The sequence below is a fragment of the Solanum lycopersicum genome, chromosome 3, assembly GCF_036512215.1.
Source record: "Solanum lycopersicum chromosome 3, SLM_r2.1".
Taxonomy (NCBI): domain Eukaryota; kingdom Viridiplantae; phylum Streptophyta; class Magnoliopsida; order Solanales; family Solanaceae; genus Solanum; species Solanum lycopersicum.
In genome coordinates, this window is record NC_090802.1 from 2,185,458 (window position 1) to 2,202,093 (window position 16,636).

The 16,636-nt window shown below is 32.2% G+C and overlaps 4 protein-coding genes across 4 annotated transcripts; 3 read left to right on the top strand and 1 right to left on the bottom strand.

The window, feature by feature from the left end:
- Positions 1 to 291: 291 nt before the first annotated feature.
- On the top strand, positions 292 to 1,915 carry LOC138337068 (G-type lectin S-receptor-like serine/threonine-protein kinase At1g11410). The gene is made up of 3 exons (XM_069296131.1): positions 292 to 513; positions 870 to 1,017; positions 1,497 to 1,915. The coding sequence occupies exons 1-3, from the start codon at positions 425 to 427 to the stop codon at positions 1,791 to 1,793; spliced, it is 534 nt and encodes a 177-aa protein (XP_069152232.1). The 5' UTR covers positions 292 to 424; the 3' UTR covers positions 1,794 to 1,915.
- A 3,785-nt stretch (positions 1,916 to 5,700) lies between these two features.
- Positions 5,701 to 6,890, top strand: TCP21 (TCP transcription factor 21). The gene has a single exon (NM_001246897.2). The coding sequence runs from the start codon at positions 5,742 to 5,744 to the stop codon at positions 6,720 to 6,722; it is 981 nt and encodes a 326-aa protein (NP_001233826.1). The 5' UTR covers positions 5,701 to 5,741; the 3' UTR covers positions 6,723 to 6,890.
- Positions 6,891 to 10,000: 3,110 nt separating this feature from the next.
- LOC101266098 (peroxidase 66) lies at positions 10,001 to 11,475 on the top strand. Its single transcript, XM_004234092.5, has 3 exons — positions 10,001 to 10,269; positions 10,380 to 10,568; positions 10,747 to 11,475. The coding sequence occupies exons 1-3, from the start codon at positions 10,069 to 10,071 to the stop codon at positions 11,308 to 11,310; spliced, it is 954 nt and encodes a 317-aa protein (XP_004234140.1). The 5' UTR covers positions 10,001 to 10,068; the 3' UTR covers positions 11,311 to 11,475.
- Positions 11,476 to 12,090: 615 nt separating this feature from the next.
- Positions 12,091 to 16,035, bottom strand: LOC101266392 (uncharacterized). The gene is made up of 4 exons (XM_004234093.5): positions 15,723 to 16,035; positions 14,548 to 14,795; positions 12,722 to 12,932; positions 12,091 to 12,446 (listed from the first exon to the last, which is right to left on the bottom strand). Exons 1-4 carry the CDS (start codon positions 15,849 to 15,851, stop codon positions 12,324 to 12,326), a joined length of 711 nt encoding a protein of 236 aa, XP_004234141.1. The 5' UTR covers positions 15,852 to 16,035; the 3' UTR covers positions 12,091 to 12,323.
- Positions 16,036 to 16,636: the final 601 nt, after the last annotated feature.

Sequence of the window (16,636 nt, forward strand, 5' to 3'; positions counted from 1 at the left end):
ACGTGATTCGGTCAATCGACCTACGTCCACAAAAGGAGATGAGCAATCCACTATAAATATGAGAGTACAAAATACAGAGAGAAACAACCTCAACCAATTCACTCGGAATACATGGGAGGTTCACACAAGTGATAACATATCAAGCTTGTGACCCACAAATTCTCCCCCTAACCAAAACTCTCAAAGCCCTTTAAACTGCATTGTGAATGTTAATTAAGTTAGAAGGAACATGCCTCTATTTATGGACCTAAACATTTTCCTACAAGAAAAGGATTAGTCAATCCAAAATCTTTTCCTACAAGGAAAACCTATTTATGGTAAGAAATTTAGAGCAAATAAAACTCCACAATACCTTCACCACGACTCACAAGTACGAATCATACACAGGGATCTAAAAGCCAGCAATGTTTTACTAGATGCCTCAATGCACCCGAAAATATCAGATTTTGGAACTGCTAGGATATTTGGTGGTGACCAAATTGAAGCTAATACGAATCGAGTCGTTGGAACATAGTAAGCATCACTTTTATGTATGAACATGTGTGTATTTTTCTTTAAAGGCAACGTGCCCTCAGCTAGCATCTCTGTCCTCTGACTTCGAGTGTGCACAAGTACGCACTTAAACTTGTATAAAATTGAACAAGTACAAACCAGTCATCCTACATGACGATTCTCATGAGATACACTCGAACTGATTTGTATTATATCATGTAGGACGTATGTGTCTACTTGTTCAACTTTATACAAATTTAACTGTCTATACTTGTGCACACCTCATAGATGTCAGTTGAGGCTAAGTTAAATCATACGTTTATGTATTATATTATATTAAAATTGTGGATGTTGACATAGCTATTGGTTCATTTCAGTGGTTATATGTCACCAGAATATGCAATGGAAGGGCATTTTTCTGTGAAATCTGATGTTTTCAGTTTTGGTGTTCTGTTGTTGGAGATCATTACTGGAGGGAAGAACACTACACATAATCAGGATCATTCTTTAAATTTAGTTGGAAATGTAAGGCATCTCTTCATTAAGAACTCACCTTTAGTTAAAAGTATGTATCTTGTTTTGCTCTAGAAAAGTATATGTGGAAATGTTCATTTTTTTTTTCCTTATAAGGTGGAGTCAGGGCTGGCTTGTGCATACTTCGACCATTACACTGTACCCGCTACATGCATTAGAAGGGGATTCAATTGAATCTCTTTCTTTAGAAAGCTATGATAGAAACTATTGGTTGTGTCTGAACAAAGTCCCACATGAAAAATAGAAAAAAGATAACTTATAATGTCCGCAGACAAACTATCACATCATGCTAAAAGTATCTTCGAGTAATTTTAGCCCAATAGAAACACATTCTTTCGTTGAACATATATGAAATTTTGGACACCCTTAACCCTGGACACGACGTTTTTGTATTTTCCTTGAATCCCCTGATTGAAAATCCTGATTCCGGCACTAACCAGAAATGTTAACTTTGCTCTCCATTTTTTCAGGTTTGGGATTCATGGAATGATGAAAAAGCTATGGATGTTGTTGATCCCTTATTAGGGGATTGGTATGAAAGTAGTGAAGTTTTGAGATGCATCCAAATTGGACTATTATGTGTACAATCATATGCAAATGAAAGACCAATGATGTCTCAAGTTGTCTTCATGCTTTGCAATGACACAAAATTGTCTAATCCTGGACAACCTGGTTTTGTATTCAGATCAAGAAATTCTTATTCATCATCAGCTAGTATTGGAAATTCTGTAAATGATGTTTCTATTACTGCACAACATGCTCGGTAAGTGCGTATCGAATCCTCCAAAAGTAGTACAATATATTTTCTGTGGATCTGACGTGGTGCATCAACGTTTTTAAAGAGCATTGAGCCATGTAATCTTTAGGTAATTTATACTTGATCTATTTTATTAATTTAGTTTAAGATTTTTTTACATTTATCAGTACTGTATTTTAACGTGTTATAACAGGTAGCGTATCTCTCTTTTTTTTTTGGTTAATTACTAGTCCTACTTTTTATGAATAATTAGTTATTAATAATGACTTAATAATATGTGTATTCGATCCTTCAAAAATAGTACATTATATTTTTTGTGGATATGTTATGGATGCATAAAACGTTTTTGAAAAGCACTGAGCCATATTGTCATTAAGTAATTTATACTTGATCTATCTATTGATTTAGTTTAAAAAATTTTATATTACAATTTACAGTGTATTTTAATATGCTATAACAGGTAACGTATTTCTTAGTCCTATTTTTTTTATGAATAATACTTATAATATTTTATATTAATTAGTTAAAACTATTTCTAGAGTTTTTGGCTATCAACATGTTTCCTTGAATAAAAGGGCATACTTGGGTGATGAAAACTTACTAGTTAGAGTTATTCAAGTATTTGTTATGTAGGATTTAGTTATACAGAGTTTCGTTATACAGGTATTAGTTATGCATTGTTTATTTATGCAGGTATTAATTGTATAGGGTTTAGTTATGTTAAGTTTAATTACGTAGAAATCACAATACGTGAATTATTAACTATTGAATATTAAATTTGTTGTAAAATATTTATATATACATGGGTAGTTTTATCCCTTTTAAACGGAGAGTTTAGCCCATGAAACAAGCAAAGGGTCCTAGGTTAAGCCCCATTTGGCCATAAATTTAGAATTTTTTTTTAAAAAAAATAAAAATATGAAATTTAAAGTTGTGTTTGAATATACATTTTAATTAAAAAGGGTATTATAACTGAAAGTCTCGAAATTGAAAAGTTATTTGAGCAAATTTTTGGAAAATTAAAATATTTGAAAATCAAATCAAATTTTAATGACTAAGCGTAAATATTTGAAAGTAAAATTTTAAAATTTGACGTAGAGATCACCAATTTATAAGGTCATTGGGTGTAATTCATCATATGGCTTAGGACACAAATATCCTGTTAAATTACCATCAATTTTATTTAAACACTTAAATATTGACTTATTCAAATTAAATATCTGAATATATAATAAAACATTTTATTCCTTACTTTCACTTCAATTTAAAAAATAAAACAATAATTGAGTGTGATCTTCAATATCAAGTACATATTAATTACTTACCTTATTCAATACATCAGCTAGTCTCAATAATTCATAAAATTTTAGGCATTTTAGTGATGTGCATAACTAAAAAGAACTTTATTCAAATAATTAAGTAATTTACCTAATAAATACTTCAAATTGCATTTAATTTTTTCTGAAATTTAATTTAAAAATTATTTTATCAAACATACAAATGTACTTGTGGGGCACTTCTAGGAGAATGGGCCCCAGCACACTTTTCCAGGCGGCCGCGTGGTGGTCCACTGGCTACAGCTACCCAAATTGAAAAATCAAATCAATTTGATGATTTAATCTCAATATAAATTTAAAAATTGATGATATTTATTTTAATTAAAAGAGAATTCAATAAAAAGTTGAATTAAATCAATTATATATATATATATATATATATATATATATATATATATATATAAATTTTAAGTATATATATAGCATGTGTACAAATAATGGTGATATTAGTATTGAAATTACTTTTTTGCACTATAAAGTTGGAGACATTAAAAATAATATACAATGCATAAGTTTCTTTTAGAAAATTAAAGAATATTAGTTTACAAAAATAATATTATCTACAATACGGTAGAAAAGATTTTTTCAAATATAGGGATAATTATTTCTTTAACCGTGGTAATAATTGCATTAAATTTCATAGATTAATATCATAAATTTTTATGTATTAATTACACAACAAATACAAAATAGAATGTATATCTAATGTTAATATATCAACTAAAGATAATTTTTTAAAAAATTTTCATTCGGTGTTCGACGCTCATATTGAAGTCTCGACTAAATTTAGATTGAGCACTACAGGGCTTATTTGGGGGGTGATCCTCCTGATAGAATTTTCTCTATATCTAAAGTTCGAACCCGAGACATCTGATTAAGGACAAAAACATTCTCATTAATGCACCACAATTTATGTTGCTCCAAATACATATACAATGATTTAACACAAAATATGAATAATATACAAAATTATACGCATTTTCTTTTCTAATGCACTTTTATCAAAAGTCCATAACAGTATACCAAACTTTATTAAACATGTCGAACTATTTGCATTATGTTAAGACCTCATCTAACCAACAATATAATTTGATAATATAAAGGTGGCAATGTCCAAAAAGGCCTTAACAATTTGATCGGTGGATATATAAACTTTAGTTCAAAAAAAAACTATCAAAATGGTCGGTGTTACTTTATTTTGATTCTTTTAACATTTATATCGTCATTAAAAAAAATAGTAAGAAATATAATTGCAAAAGAAGATGGTTTTGAAGTGTCTAATTGCGTTCTTTAAAGAGATATTCCTCATGTAAATAGTGGGTTAAGTATAAATAATTCCATACAACAAATCGTTTTGTTTATTACGGAGATCTTTTTTAGTTTACTTCCCGAAATGCTTTATATTAATAAAATTTCAGAGGTGACTCTTCCTAAAAGTTATATTCTTTAATGAACAAATAATTTTTTATAAATATCATGTAATAATTTTTTATAACACTCAATCATAATTTTTTATTTTTCATGTGTTTGTTTCTATTAATAATTATGTGGGAAAATCGGGCAGAATAAAAGGAAAGAAATCCAAAGAGCAAGAGAACCTAGCAAAGAAAATAACAATTGATAGATTTAGATTTTATTCGTCATGTGAAGCCCATTATTGAACTTCACACTATTTTTTTTCACAATTTAGGGTTAAATTATCAAAATAAATATCTTTAATTATTATATTATAAATTATTTCACCTAAAAAATATCAGGCATCAAAATAAAATAACATCAATATATTAAGCTCTAGTTTGATCTTTGTCTTGTCAAACTTTTTACCTAACATAATTTTCTTAGAGTTCTAATTAAATTTAGTTGGCGTTTTGGCCATGTGATATAGTATCGTGAGATGAAATCAGCATTTAGACATATGATTTTATGCTGATTACATCTCGTGATTTCATATAATGAGATTTGATATCATATTCTTCAAAAATCATGGTATAGAATCATATGAGAATACAATATCATGATTTGAGTTATTTAAATACAAAAATTAATTCACGAATTTATATTTTGTTCAAACAACCCCACATTTCTATATACTAACTATTATTTCACATTTAAATAAAATTTATAATCACGTCATAACGTTTTAAAATTTATTAATTTCACTGACATAAAAAAATTTAATTCTCATCAACATAAGTCACTTTAACTCACACTTCACCAATATAATTTCACGTCATGTTTCATTTTAACTCAAATATATTGATGAAACAATTAATTAAGTGAAGAACAAATAGTTTTGCAATAATTTATTATACAATTTTATGATTTTTATTTATTTAATAATATAAAATAAATAATTAAAGCTATTTTAACAATTTTAGAATTTATGAGATTCTTATATTTATATTAAAAAAAAATACACAACATTAAAATTCTATATCATATGTCCAAATAAAATTTTTAATTTCGTCGCGTAATTCTATATTAATTTCTCCTTGTGTCAATTTTCATTAAGTACACAGTGGGGTACTGTAGTTATTTCAATCCTCCTTTTTTATTTTTTTAAGCTCTAAATTTTTTTGGGTTTCAGCTATTTGCAGCTGTGTTTGGGATTTTTCTGAAAAATGGCGAGGGTTGAGAACAACCAAAACATTGAACAAGAAGATGACGAGGTGAACGACTGTAAGATTGATCCGTTACTTGGTGATTCTCATGAATACACCATTGCAGCGGTAGGGAATGTCACCGATGCGGAAGGGGTGGATCCGTCTCCGGCGGCGTCCACTGATAGGGTGCTGTTGTTAAAGGAAGAACCGGAGGAGAATGATTTGCGAGTTTCTACGTCGGTTGGGATGAATATGCAATTGCAGAAGGTAGAGAAACAACCGGTGAAAAGATCCTCAAAGGACCGGCACACGAAAGTGGAAGGCCGTGGTCGGAGAATCCGTATGCCGGCGGCTTGTGCTGCTAGAATCTTCCAATTAACGCGGGAACTAGGTCATAAATCGGAAGGTGAAACTATAAGATGGCTTCTAGAACGCGCCGAGCCAGCCATCATTGCCGCTACTGGAACGGGTACGGTTCCGGCCATCGCGGTATCAGTAAACGGAACGCTGAAAATACCGACGTCAAACAACGAGGGAGAAAGCTCGAGGAAGAGAAGGAAAAGGGCTGCAAATAGCGAGTTTTATGAGGCGTCAAATTTTGCACCGGTGGCTCCCATTGCCCCACAAGGTCTTGTTCCTGTTTGGCCAGTGGGCTCTGGGAATGGACTTATTCCCACCACAGCATTTACCGGTGGGGCAACTTTCTATATGCTACCGCCAGGCACTAATACAACAGTTGCTGCTACTGGGGCTCAGTTGTGGGCCACTCCAATACTTAATGTACCTTATGCAGCAACAGGGGTCTCTGCTGCTTGTGTGTCAAAAAGTGATAACAATGGAGGCAAGTTAAGCACAGTTGCTTCAGCTATGCCTCCAAGTTCTAGTTCTACACAGATGCTTAGAGATTTCTCACTGGAGATTTATGACAAGAGAGAGCTTCAGTTTATGGTTGGTTCTGGTTCCAGTGAAATTGATCAAACTTCCTCATCTAAATCCTGATTAGGGTTCTAAGACCCATTAATTTATCTTTTTTTGTTAATCTCTTCTGGATAAGCATCTAGTTTTTTCAAAAGATTATTTTAACATTTTGCTTGTAAGCATCTAGGAAAGGAAGTTGCTCTGCTGTGACATGGGTTCGTCAATGTTAAATGTCAACTTGCTGTTTTCTTAGTTTTGGGGCACTCAACTTTTTCTTTGCATTATAGTGCTTGTTAATGTGCTCTATCCATTAGTAGTTTTTTCTTAAAAAAAAAGTAAATTTTGTACTAACATAAACTCGATCCTTTAGAAAATGTTTGTCATGTTCAATTTGACTAATTTTTTGATCATATTAATTCGATATTTTAAATAAAAAAATTAGATATTCTAAAACTATATGAAAAGTACTATAAATTATAATTTTTTACATATTAATATGATGAAAAAATGTGTTAGTCAAAGTTTTTATAGTTTGACTCTAAAAATAGAAATCATGACAAACAATATCGGAAGAGAAAGTAATATATAATATATATTTTCAATAAATAAAGAATACATATAAGCTATTTTTGTAACTGTGTATGTACTGTGGTTCTTATCTTTGGGTCCATTTGGCCCGTGCACTTGGATTACTTCATAAATTACATGTGACTTTAGAGTAGGGCCCACTAAAGATGGATAGAGGGGTGTGGGTCAATGAATACTAGTCAATACAAAAATTTAATTTTTTTTTTAAAATATGGTTTTTTAATTCAAAGGCTATGATTATTAATTAAATTCTCTTGATAAATAAGAATGGTAAATAGAGGGTATAAGTGTTAGGCACATACCAACGATTATGATAGAGTGATTTTTACTTCTTTATTCTGTATTAACAATTCAAAATTTTTCGTATAAAACTTGTTAACGACCATCAAACAAAAATAAAAATAAAAATTATGGGCAGATTTTATGTCATTTGAAGAGTGGGACCCAGTTCTAGGAGAGTGGGCCCCACGCTCAGTAATCGAGGAGGTCTACTGGCTACTAATAAGACTACCTTTCAGGTTTGTCGTTAGGTTTGCTGCTTTTTTGGGGGGTGGGGTCGAGAGAACAGGCTGGCAATATTCTGACACGTGGCGTACTCTTAGTGGTCATATGGGGATTACCTCTCTAAAGCTGACACGTGTCATATGATGTACTCTACTGTTATAATGGATATCATCTTAACTCCCCTAATATTTACTTAGGGCCTTTTTTCTTTGCACATTTATAAGTGTATTAGCATAAACAAATTTAATTAAAGAATAAATATGTACAAAATCTAAAAAGAATTGAGTTGCGCACAGAGGCGAACCTACTTATAGAAATGGATTGTAAGTACAAAAAATTATTTGACGGTACCTGAAATTTTTGAAGTAGTTTTAAAATTGACGAGGACATGCTAGAGGATTTTGAAATTTGTAACTTGAATATATGGATAAGATTAAGGAGGAATCGAAGGAATGAGAAGAAAGAAATTGTATAAAGTAAAATAGTAAAGAGAAAACATTATCACAGTACTTATCTTTTTTTATATTATTAGTGCAATTTTAACCTTACGTTTTATTACACTATTTTAGAAGTCATCATATATATCAGACTTCTTGTGAAACTAATTACCTACTGAATATTATTATATACTAGCTTAACTTGATATATAGTGTAAAACGTGCACAATATACTCTTAATTAATTCAACAAACCCTGGAATAATTAAAGCTTCTGTTGTTATAAAGTACGCCAACTATAAGGAAAGTTAGTAGTTTAATTTAGTGGTGGAACAGTTCCATTCATAATTATTAGAGGTTTCGAATTTGAATTGTGAATTATGGAGAAAATTGTCATTTCCAAATAGATCATGCACGGTCTGAATTTTATCGAAACTTCAATACAGCCACCAGACATCGAGTAGGAAAATGAAAAAAAATTCATTCTTACCCTTGAATCCAGGACAGACAAGTTTCTTTTTTTCTTTTTTTTATGTATGTATATACGTGTATACCTCTTAGTCCTTACCAACTGTTTGCCTTGAAGATTTAGACCAACCTGAAAGAAACAGATTAACTAAAAATTTACGAGAATTGATCTTTTTCAGTAATATTTATTCTTCATTTAATGAGATTCTTATTTACATGACAATTTAAGTAACATAATTTAAAAATAATTATAAGGATAATAATAAAAAATAGTCTTAAATTCATGCCGTTAAATATTTTTTCTTAAGAAGTATACCAAATCCCAATAATAATTCACTTAAAATGGCATAAAAAAGTAGAAGCAACTTAATAAGACTGTATACGTTATCCTCCTCAGACTTAATTAGTGAAACTATATTCTCATGTTATATATATATATATATATATTGATGTGCTTCTTACTCTTTCCATCTTTGACTAAAACAGAGAAAACTTCTATCTTCTTTGTGTTTTACGTTAAAGAAAAACTCCACACATAATAACATGAATTTACCTGTTTGTTTGATTAATTATTTGAATTTTAACTGTATTACATACACGCTGTTTGCATGATTGGTTACGTATTATTTCAAAATATATTGCATTGTATTTTTTAAAGAAAAGTAGGGTACAAGATAGAGTTAATATAAAAAGGTACGGTAAAAGATAAAATGTAATTATTAAATAGTAGATAAAGACAAAATGGGAAGCATATATTAAGCTAACGACGCAATCACATTAAATCACATCAGATGAGTCTTTTCGTCATATTACGTAACGATATTTGAAAAATATAATTCAATATAATTTAGTAACAATCAAAATAAACATGGTATTTAAACTAACAATATAATATAAAATAATATAATACAACGTGTAACAACCATCCAAACAAGGCGTTAGTGAGGACCAGACATTTGGTGCGGGAACAATTATATTTGATATATGAGAGTCCAATATCATAAATGTAAAGTGGAGAACAAGTAGCCATGTTCTGATATCATGTTAAAGAAATGAATTTTGAGACAAACGGTAAGGAATAACCACTCATCTCTTAATCATCACAGGTGAAACAAAATCATATATATTTGAAAGAAGAGAAATTTGTACTATTCTTGGAGTTGTTGTTAGTAATGTTGTTGAAAGCATTGCTGGAAATGCTTAGTCTCAAAGCACAAAATAAGCTTCATAAGACTTCCCACTTTTTACTAATTGAGTGACTTGAAAGTACATATTAGTAATATCTCCATGCACCAAACACCAAAAATACTATTTGTTTATTTGCTCATTCTATGCTATATATACCCAAAATCCTGTTGCACAATCATCTCATCTTCCTTTCAAGTTGCAATTAATTAATTAAATCCTTAGTTACCAATTTAACCTTAACTAATGGCTCCTTTTTCTACTATCTTATTTCTTGTTTTGTTAATAGCCCCTCTATGCAATGCAACTCTTGGAGTTCAATACTATGATCAAACATGTCCTCATGCTGAAGACATTATTTATCAAACAATTCGCAACGCTTCATTTTTTGATTCTAAAGTCCCTGCACGTCTTCTCAGGATGTTCTTTCATGATTGTTTCATTAGAGTAATCTCTCTTTCTCTATGTACAAAATTTTGGGCATCAGGCAAGTCATTATATTATAGATGCATGTAAGAGATGGAAGTTGAAACTGTTTTGTTAATGACTATTTACAGGGATGTGATGCATCAGTTCTATTGGATTCAACACCAGAAAACAAAGCAGAGAAAGATGGTCAGCCTAACCTCTCTCTTGGAGCTTTCTATGTGATTGATGCTGTCAAAACTAACCTCGAAAAGGCTTGCCCAACAACTGTTTCTTGTGCTGACATAGTTGCCATCGCAGCTAGAGACGTCGTCGCCATGGTACTACTCCATCATCCTCCCTACTAAATAGTCAATCAATGTGCAGTAAATAATACAATATGACCCGTTAAAATATACTACTAGCTACCAAGGCGTTGTCAGTGTATATAAGTTAAATTCCACTGCTTAAACTGCAATCATAAGCTCATAAATACTTCATGTTTGATCAATTTTGTAGTCTGGAGGTCCATACTGGAATGTACTAAAGGGAAGAAAAGACGGGAGAGTGTCAAGGGCTAATGAGACAGTAAACTTACCTGCTCCATCTTTCAACACAAGCCAACTCATTCAGAGCTTTGCCAACAGGGGACTGGCAGTGAAAGATTTGGTTGCCCTTTCTGGTGGACACACACTTGGATTCTCACACTGCTCTTCATTTGAAGGCAGACTTCATAACTTCAGCTCAGTGCACGACACTGACCCGAGTTTGAATGCAGTATTTGCACAGAGCTTAAAGCAGAAATGCCCGAAACCCAACAGTGATCGCAATGCAGGACAATTGTTGGACCCAACTTCATCAGTATTTGACAACAACTATTACAAGCAAATTATTTCAGGCAAAGGTGTTTTTGCATCAGACCAGAGTTTGTTGAATGACTACAGGACTGGATTGATTGTTAAGGCATTTGCCAATGATCAAGCTACGTTCTTCAGGGAATTTGCTGCTTCAATGATCAAGCTTGGAAATGTTGGTGTCCTTGAACATGGAGAAGTTAGACTCAACTGCAGAGCTGTGAACTAAAAAATGAGTGTGTTTGTACCTATGTTTGTTCTTTTTGCTGTCTAATAATCTGAGGCTTAATGAAATACTAGTATGAAATATCTATGCACCTTGTATAATTCCCTTGTAAGGTGAAGAGGTAGCAGAGGAAGAAATAATATCATCTATGTTGCTTATTGTTCATAATCCATCCTCTAAATTGTATTCACCGTACACATATAGTTTCTTTCAAAATTGAGATATAATACAAGCTCGTAAATTCTAAGATGGGGTAGGGTGGAAGTCTCCACATATGAATGTATTCCACCTACAACTATTAGCTTCTTCTTAAGTATCTCGATAGATTGCAATGGAGACATTAGTTGTACTCTATGACTACTACAACTACATACCTAGCGTACTCCCACAAATGGAGTCTAGGAAGGATAGAATGTTCCCAGATTTTACCCCTACCTTGGGAAGTAGAGAAGTTGTTTCCGACTAAGTTGCACAAACTCTTCACTTGCGATGTCGCACTCCTGTTGGATTCACCAGAAACACACTAATTTTGGAGAATCTGAAACAAAGAGTCTGAGCAACATAGGTTCTCGATAGACTTTCGGCTCAAGTACAAGCATTTCACGGCAGTTCAATCAAGAAAAGTAATAATTGTGCTCTATGATTAACAGTGCCAATTACGTAAGAAGCAACCAACTCAACTCCCTCCAAACAACAAAATTATAAAGGATTAGAATGTCAGACAACTTTTACCTGTGAATATTAATGAAAGTAATCCTATCACTAGTCCATACTCATGAAAGATTCAATGTTTAATTCAAGTGATTTTTCCAGTGTGATGCAGAAGTATAACTTAAATTCTTTACAGGGCAATGCCAGAAGCAAAAAGATTTATGGCAGAATACAGCAGTACTTTGACATAAAATGAAGTTAAGAAATAGAAGTAGGTGAACTACAACAAATTGAAGAGATTTTGTGCTCATTAAACTCAAGGGAGTTTAGAAAACAAAGATGATTCATTTGGGTTTAGCATTTGTTCAAGCAAATACAACATCAGATCGTAATATATATTTGATACCCTTAGTGACATTCCGAGCTTCATGCAACATACATTTATCCCCGTGAATGTGAACAAGAGCCATTCCTTCGGTCGGAGGTACCTATACAATGTCAAGAATAAATAGCAAAACAAAATCAGATATTTACTCAAGAAAAGCATGCCATTATTCTCTAATTGATGCCACATTATGCAGTTTACAATAGGATATATAGCATAACAAATCATGACTGAGTGATTGCCTTCTATGGATGTAATTGAAATATGAAAAAACACATCTAAAATAAGTATACATCTCTACACGTGTGAAAGAAAATCGAGAATGGGAACATTGAAGAATGAATGGGAGTGGCATTTCTGAGAAGGGGAGAATAGTACCTCGGCAACCAAAGTGTTTCTTGGACCATAAAAGACAGTTTCCCCTCCAACAAGGCTCTCAGACAATGAATCCTGAGAATCCTTATCAACTTTGGTTTTGGATTTGGGACCACCACTTAAATATATTAACAAAGTGTAGTGTGTGCGCTTCCCTTCTCCAATGTCAACACTTTCATCAATATGCCGTCCAAATCTCTGACCAGCCTTGTACCTAGAGAGCAACAATAGTTACTTGATGAGGACCGAATATTTGTTACAATGTCCACCTTACCATGTACTCAGGAAAAGGAAATGAGAATCACAAATGTGGAGAAAAGGAAAGAAATGGCTGCAAAGGCCATGACATCAGAGGAAAACTAATAGAATTTTTTAAACAAGCGACAGTAATAGTATACAAAAGTTTATTTAACAGATCTCAACTAATTGTTCTGTTGGTCATCATCAAACTGTAGATAAGTGAAGTATATAATTTGGTAACTAATATAAAGGGAGTAGTGCTATGAAAGCCCTTAACTATTTAATTTGTGGATATTTTAACTCAACAATATTATCATTATCAAGCGTCAACTTTACATAACATTGTAGGCTTCTCCTTCTGTCAACTTTCATGAATTACACAGTTACTTTATGGGGATATTGTAGGAATTCAATTTTTAAGCTTTCATGACAAAATAGGAACTTAATTCTTCTTTCTTCCTCACAAGCGCAACACCAGCGCACCAACCCTCTTCCTCCTTGTCCCAACAGTTCCCTCAAACACCACAGCACTAGTTTTTTCATCCAGCAACATCCCCCCTCCCCCCACAACCCCCACCACCACCACCAAAGCAACTTCTGTCTTTTTCTTGTCTCCTCCCCTGCAACTTCTTACTGCTACTTTTAACATCCCTTTTGCACTTACTTCTCTATTCCTTGTTATTTTCTTATTCTTTCCAAACTTCACTTTCAAATGTCATGTATTTTATTTCAGCAGCTACAACCAAAAGTAGAATCTTGTAAAATGTATAACTTTGTATGCTACACTTTCTTCTAGCTAAGCAGAATAGACACCCCAAGGTTTGCTTGTCTTTCTAGCATAGATGTATGCTACTGATTGTTTGAAAAAATTAAATTTATGTCAAACGTATAAAAATACCCTTTTAAGCTTGCAACCTTAGATATGTCACATGAAAAGTAAAAATTAAAATGTTAAACTTCTACTTTAGTTTAAAATTGTGATTTTTAAAATTAAAACCCTGCTCCATAATGTTAAAATTTGCTTTAAGAAAAGATGTATATTTATTGCAAAAATAACTATCCAAGCCTAGTTTACTCCCTAGGTTACCAATCCACATTTATTAAAAATGTAATTGTTTCATAAAATTCACAGCCTCCCTTCCCAATCCCAAAAACAGCTCCTCCAAATGGACACTCCTGTTTAACTCATAAGCTTCAAACGATCACCTATATGTTGACTACCTCATGACCCTTCAAAGAAAGAAACTATCAATACTCCCCAGAAGACCAGGAAAAAATCAGCATTCAATTTGTTTTTGTTCTGCTGCCCTATGGTATTTTGGATATTCACTATCTCCTCCTACATCTGATGATCAGTACCACCACCATGTAGGTAAACGACATGGTTGGTTATGACCTGTTCAATCTAGTCAATGTTTATCAAACTCAATAAAGTATATTTTAATTTATGCCACATTTTATCCAAATATTATGTTTACCACACAGCAGGGCAAAGGATCACACACACATATATATATATATGCGCCTAAGATGGAAATTCACATTTTATGTCAATAATATCACAGTTTAATGCCGAAAATACATCTAACCTGTAAAATCTAATATTAGGGTTCAATCCAACTGCAACTTTGCCTCGAATTTTGATGTCAGAAAACAATCTGTTCAGTCCAGCTCTCCACATTGCATCTGCAAGATCAGGATCATGCATAGATACACGATCATTGTCTCTATATGCTTCGCCATATGCAGGACCACGACTTCCTTGGTGAACAAACCCAATTGACTCTGCAGCTTTGACAAAAGCCTTTGATTCAGCTGGAGTAAAGAAATTCTCAACCTGAATAATATAAGCAAATAAAGGAATTATTAGAAGCCAATAATAACTTCATCGTTAAATGAAGGTCTTCTCATTTGACATCATGATTGAAGCAAAGATGAGAGATTGTTATTTCTAATGGGATAGCAAAAAGGTGTCCGGTTCGACTCTTGTCAAATAGACATGTTGGTTGATTTTATCCCCGATAAATTCACTTCAGTTTCTCTGTTCTGATAATCACATGAAGAAGAAATCCTAATTGAAGCTCATAAGGGATGCTTATTATTTCTCCATTTTAATTGAACATGGTGAAAGTAGCAAACTTAAATTGTTTCTAGTGGGGTAAGAGGTTTCTTCAACAAAACAAAATACCCTGTCACCTCAATTTATTTGATCCACTTGAGATTTCTCAGATTGTCAAACCTACAAAACAACAATGATCCAAGATGGATTCATCCAATCAAACTGAAAATTCTTACAAATGACACACACCTGTATCCTTCGACAATTTAACCAACTTTCTGGATTCACGTAGCATTTTCTAAGCTAATTTTGTAGCTACATAATCTTATTTCTTATCCAACTAACTATGAACTTCCTTGTTATGGAAAAGGATTGGCAGAGAGTCCTTTATCAATATAGCTAAGATGAAAACATTAACTTCTAATGCAAGAAATTTTTTTTGCTAAATCAACAAATAAAGCAGTAGCAGATTAAGCTCAAATTAACAATTACAAATGAATCTATTCACTCAGGGTGCAAAATCTCCAATTATAAATTTATGCTTCAATTATCAAAATAACAAGTTACATAGTAGTTTTCCAAAGTCTCATATCTCGTCAAAACAAACACGAACATAATTTTATTTATTTTTCGGCTAAAATACAGGCCAAACACACAATATATAACAACTTTTAGTGTAAAAAGGGGGAAAGAATGAATTCGTACAGTAATGAGATCGTTATCTTTGAGGCGATTGACCTCAAGGTTCAATTTGAGTTTGATTGATGGCCAACCTGATTCTCTCTTCTCCTTCTTCCCGTCATTCTTCCTCTTTTCTGCCATTTTTCTCTTCATTCACACCTTCATCTTTTTCTTCCTCTGCCTATATTAATGTCTGCAAAATATGACAATTTGGTGGGCTTAAAAGTTTCTTGGGCCGCGATAACAATTTGGACCTCGAAACCGATTCACCAAGGTACCGGAAAAGTTGACATTATTTTATGAAAAATTTAGCTAAACTAGTCAAAAAAATCAACTTATTTAGTGATATCTTTCGTACTTTAATAATAAACATGTCAAAAATGTTATTATTTTAAAAATAAAAAAATATGATGATGCGAATCATGTTTTCTCTCTCCTAAATTGCACGGGCCCATATATTTCGATAATTGGCTAGATATTAAAGTCCTTAAATTATGGGTTTTTTTTCAATTTCTCTTTCTAAAAAATTAATCCAAATCAAATATACCCAGATTTTCAGATTCAATATATTTTTATTTTCGATTGTTTTCCTTTACTTTTGTTTCAAGATTGGATTTGAAGATTAACATTGATTTGAGTATTCAAGTTTATCATATTCTTTATTATTTGCTTATTGATTTTACAGTTTTTAAAGTCTTTTTGATTTGTTGTTGTTCTTAAAAACCTCTTTTAGGGATTGATAATCCCAAATTTTCTCTTCCATGGATGATTTCAAAAGAGTTACTAAAGGTGTCGGACAAAATAATCGAACTTCTTCTGATTTTTCATCATTTAATCTTTTTTTCACTCAAGAAATAAACAATAATGTAGGTTCCGCTTCTAAATTTATGGAGGATAGACGATGTGGAAAATTGAAGGACTCCGTCAATGTGCTAAAT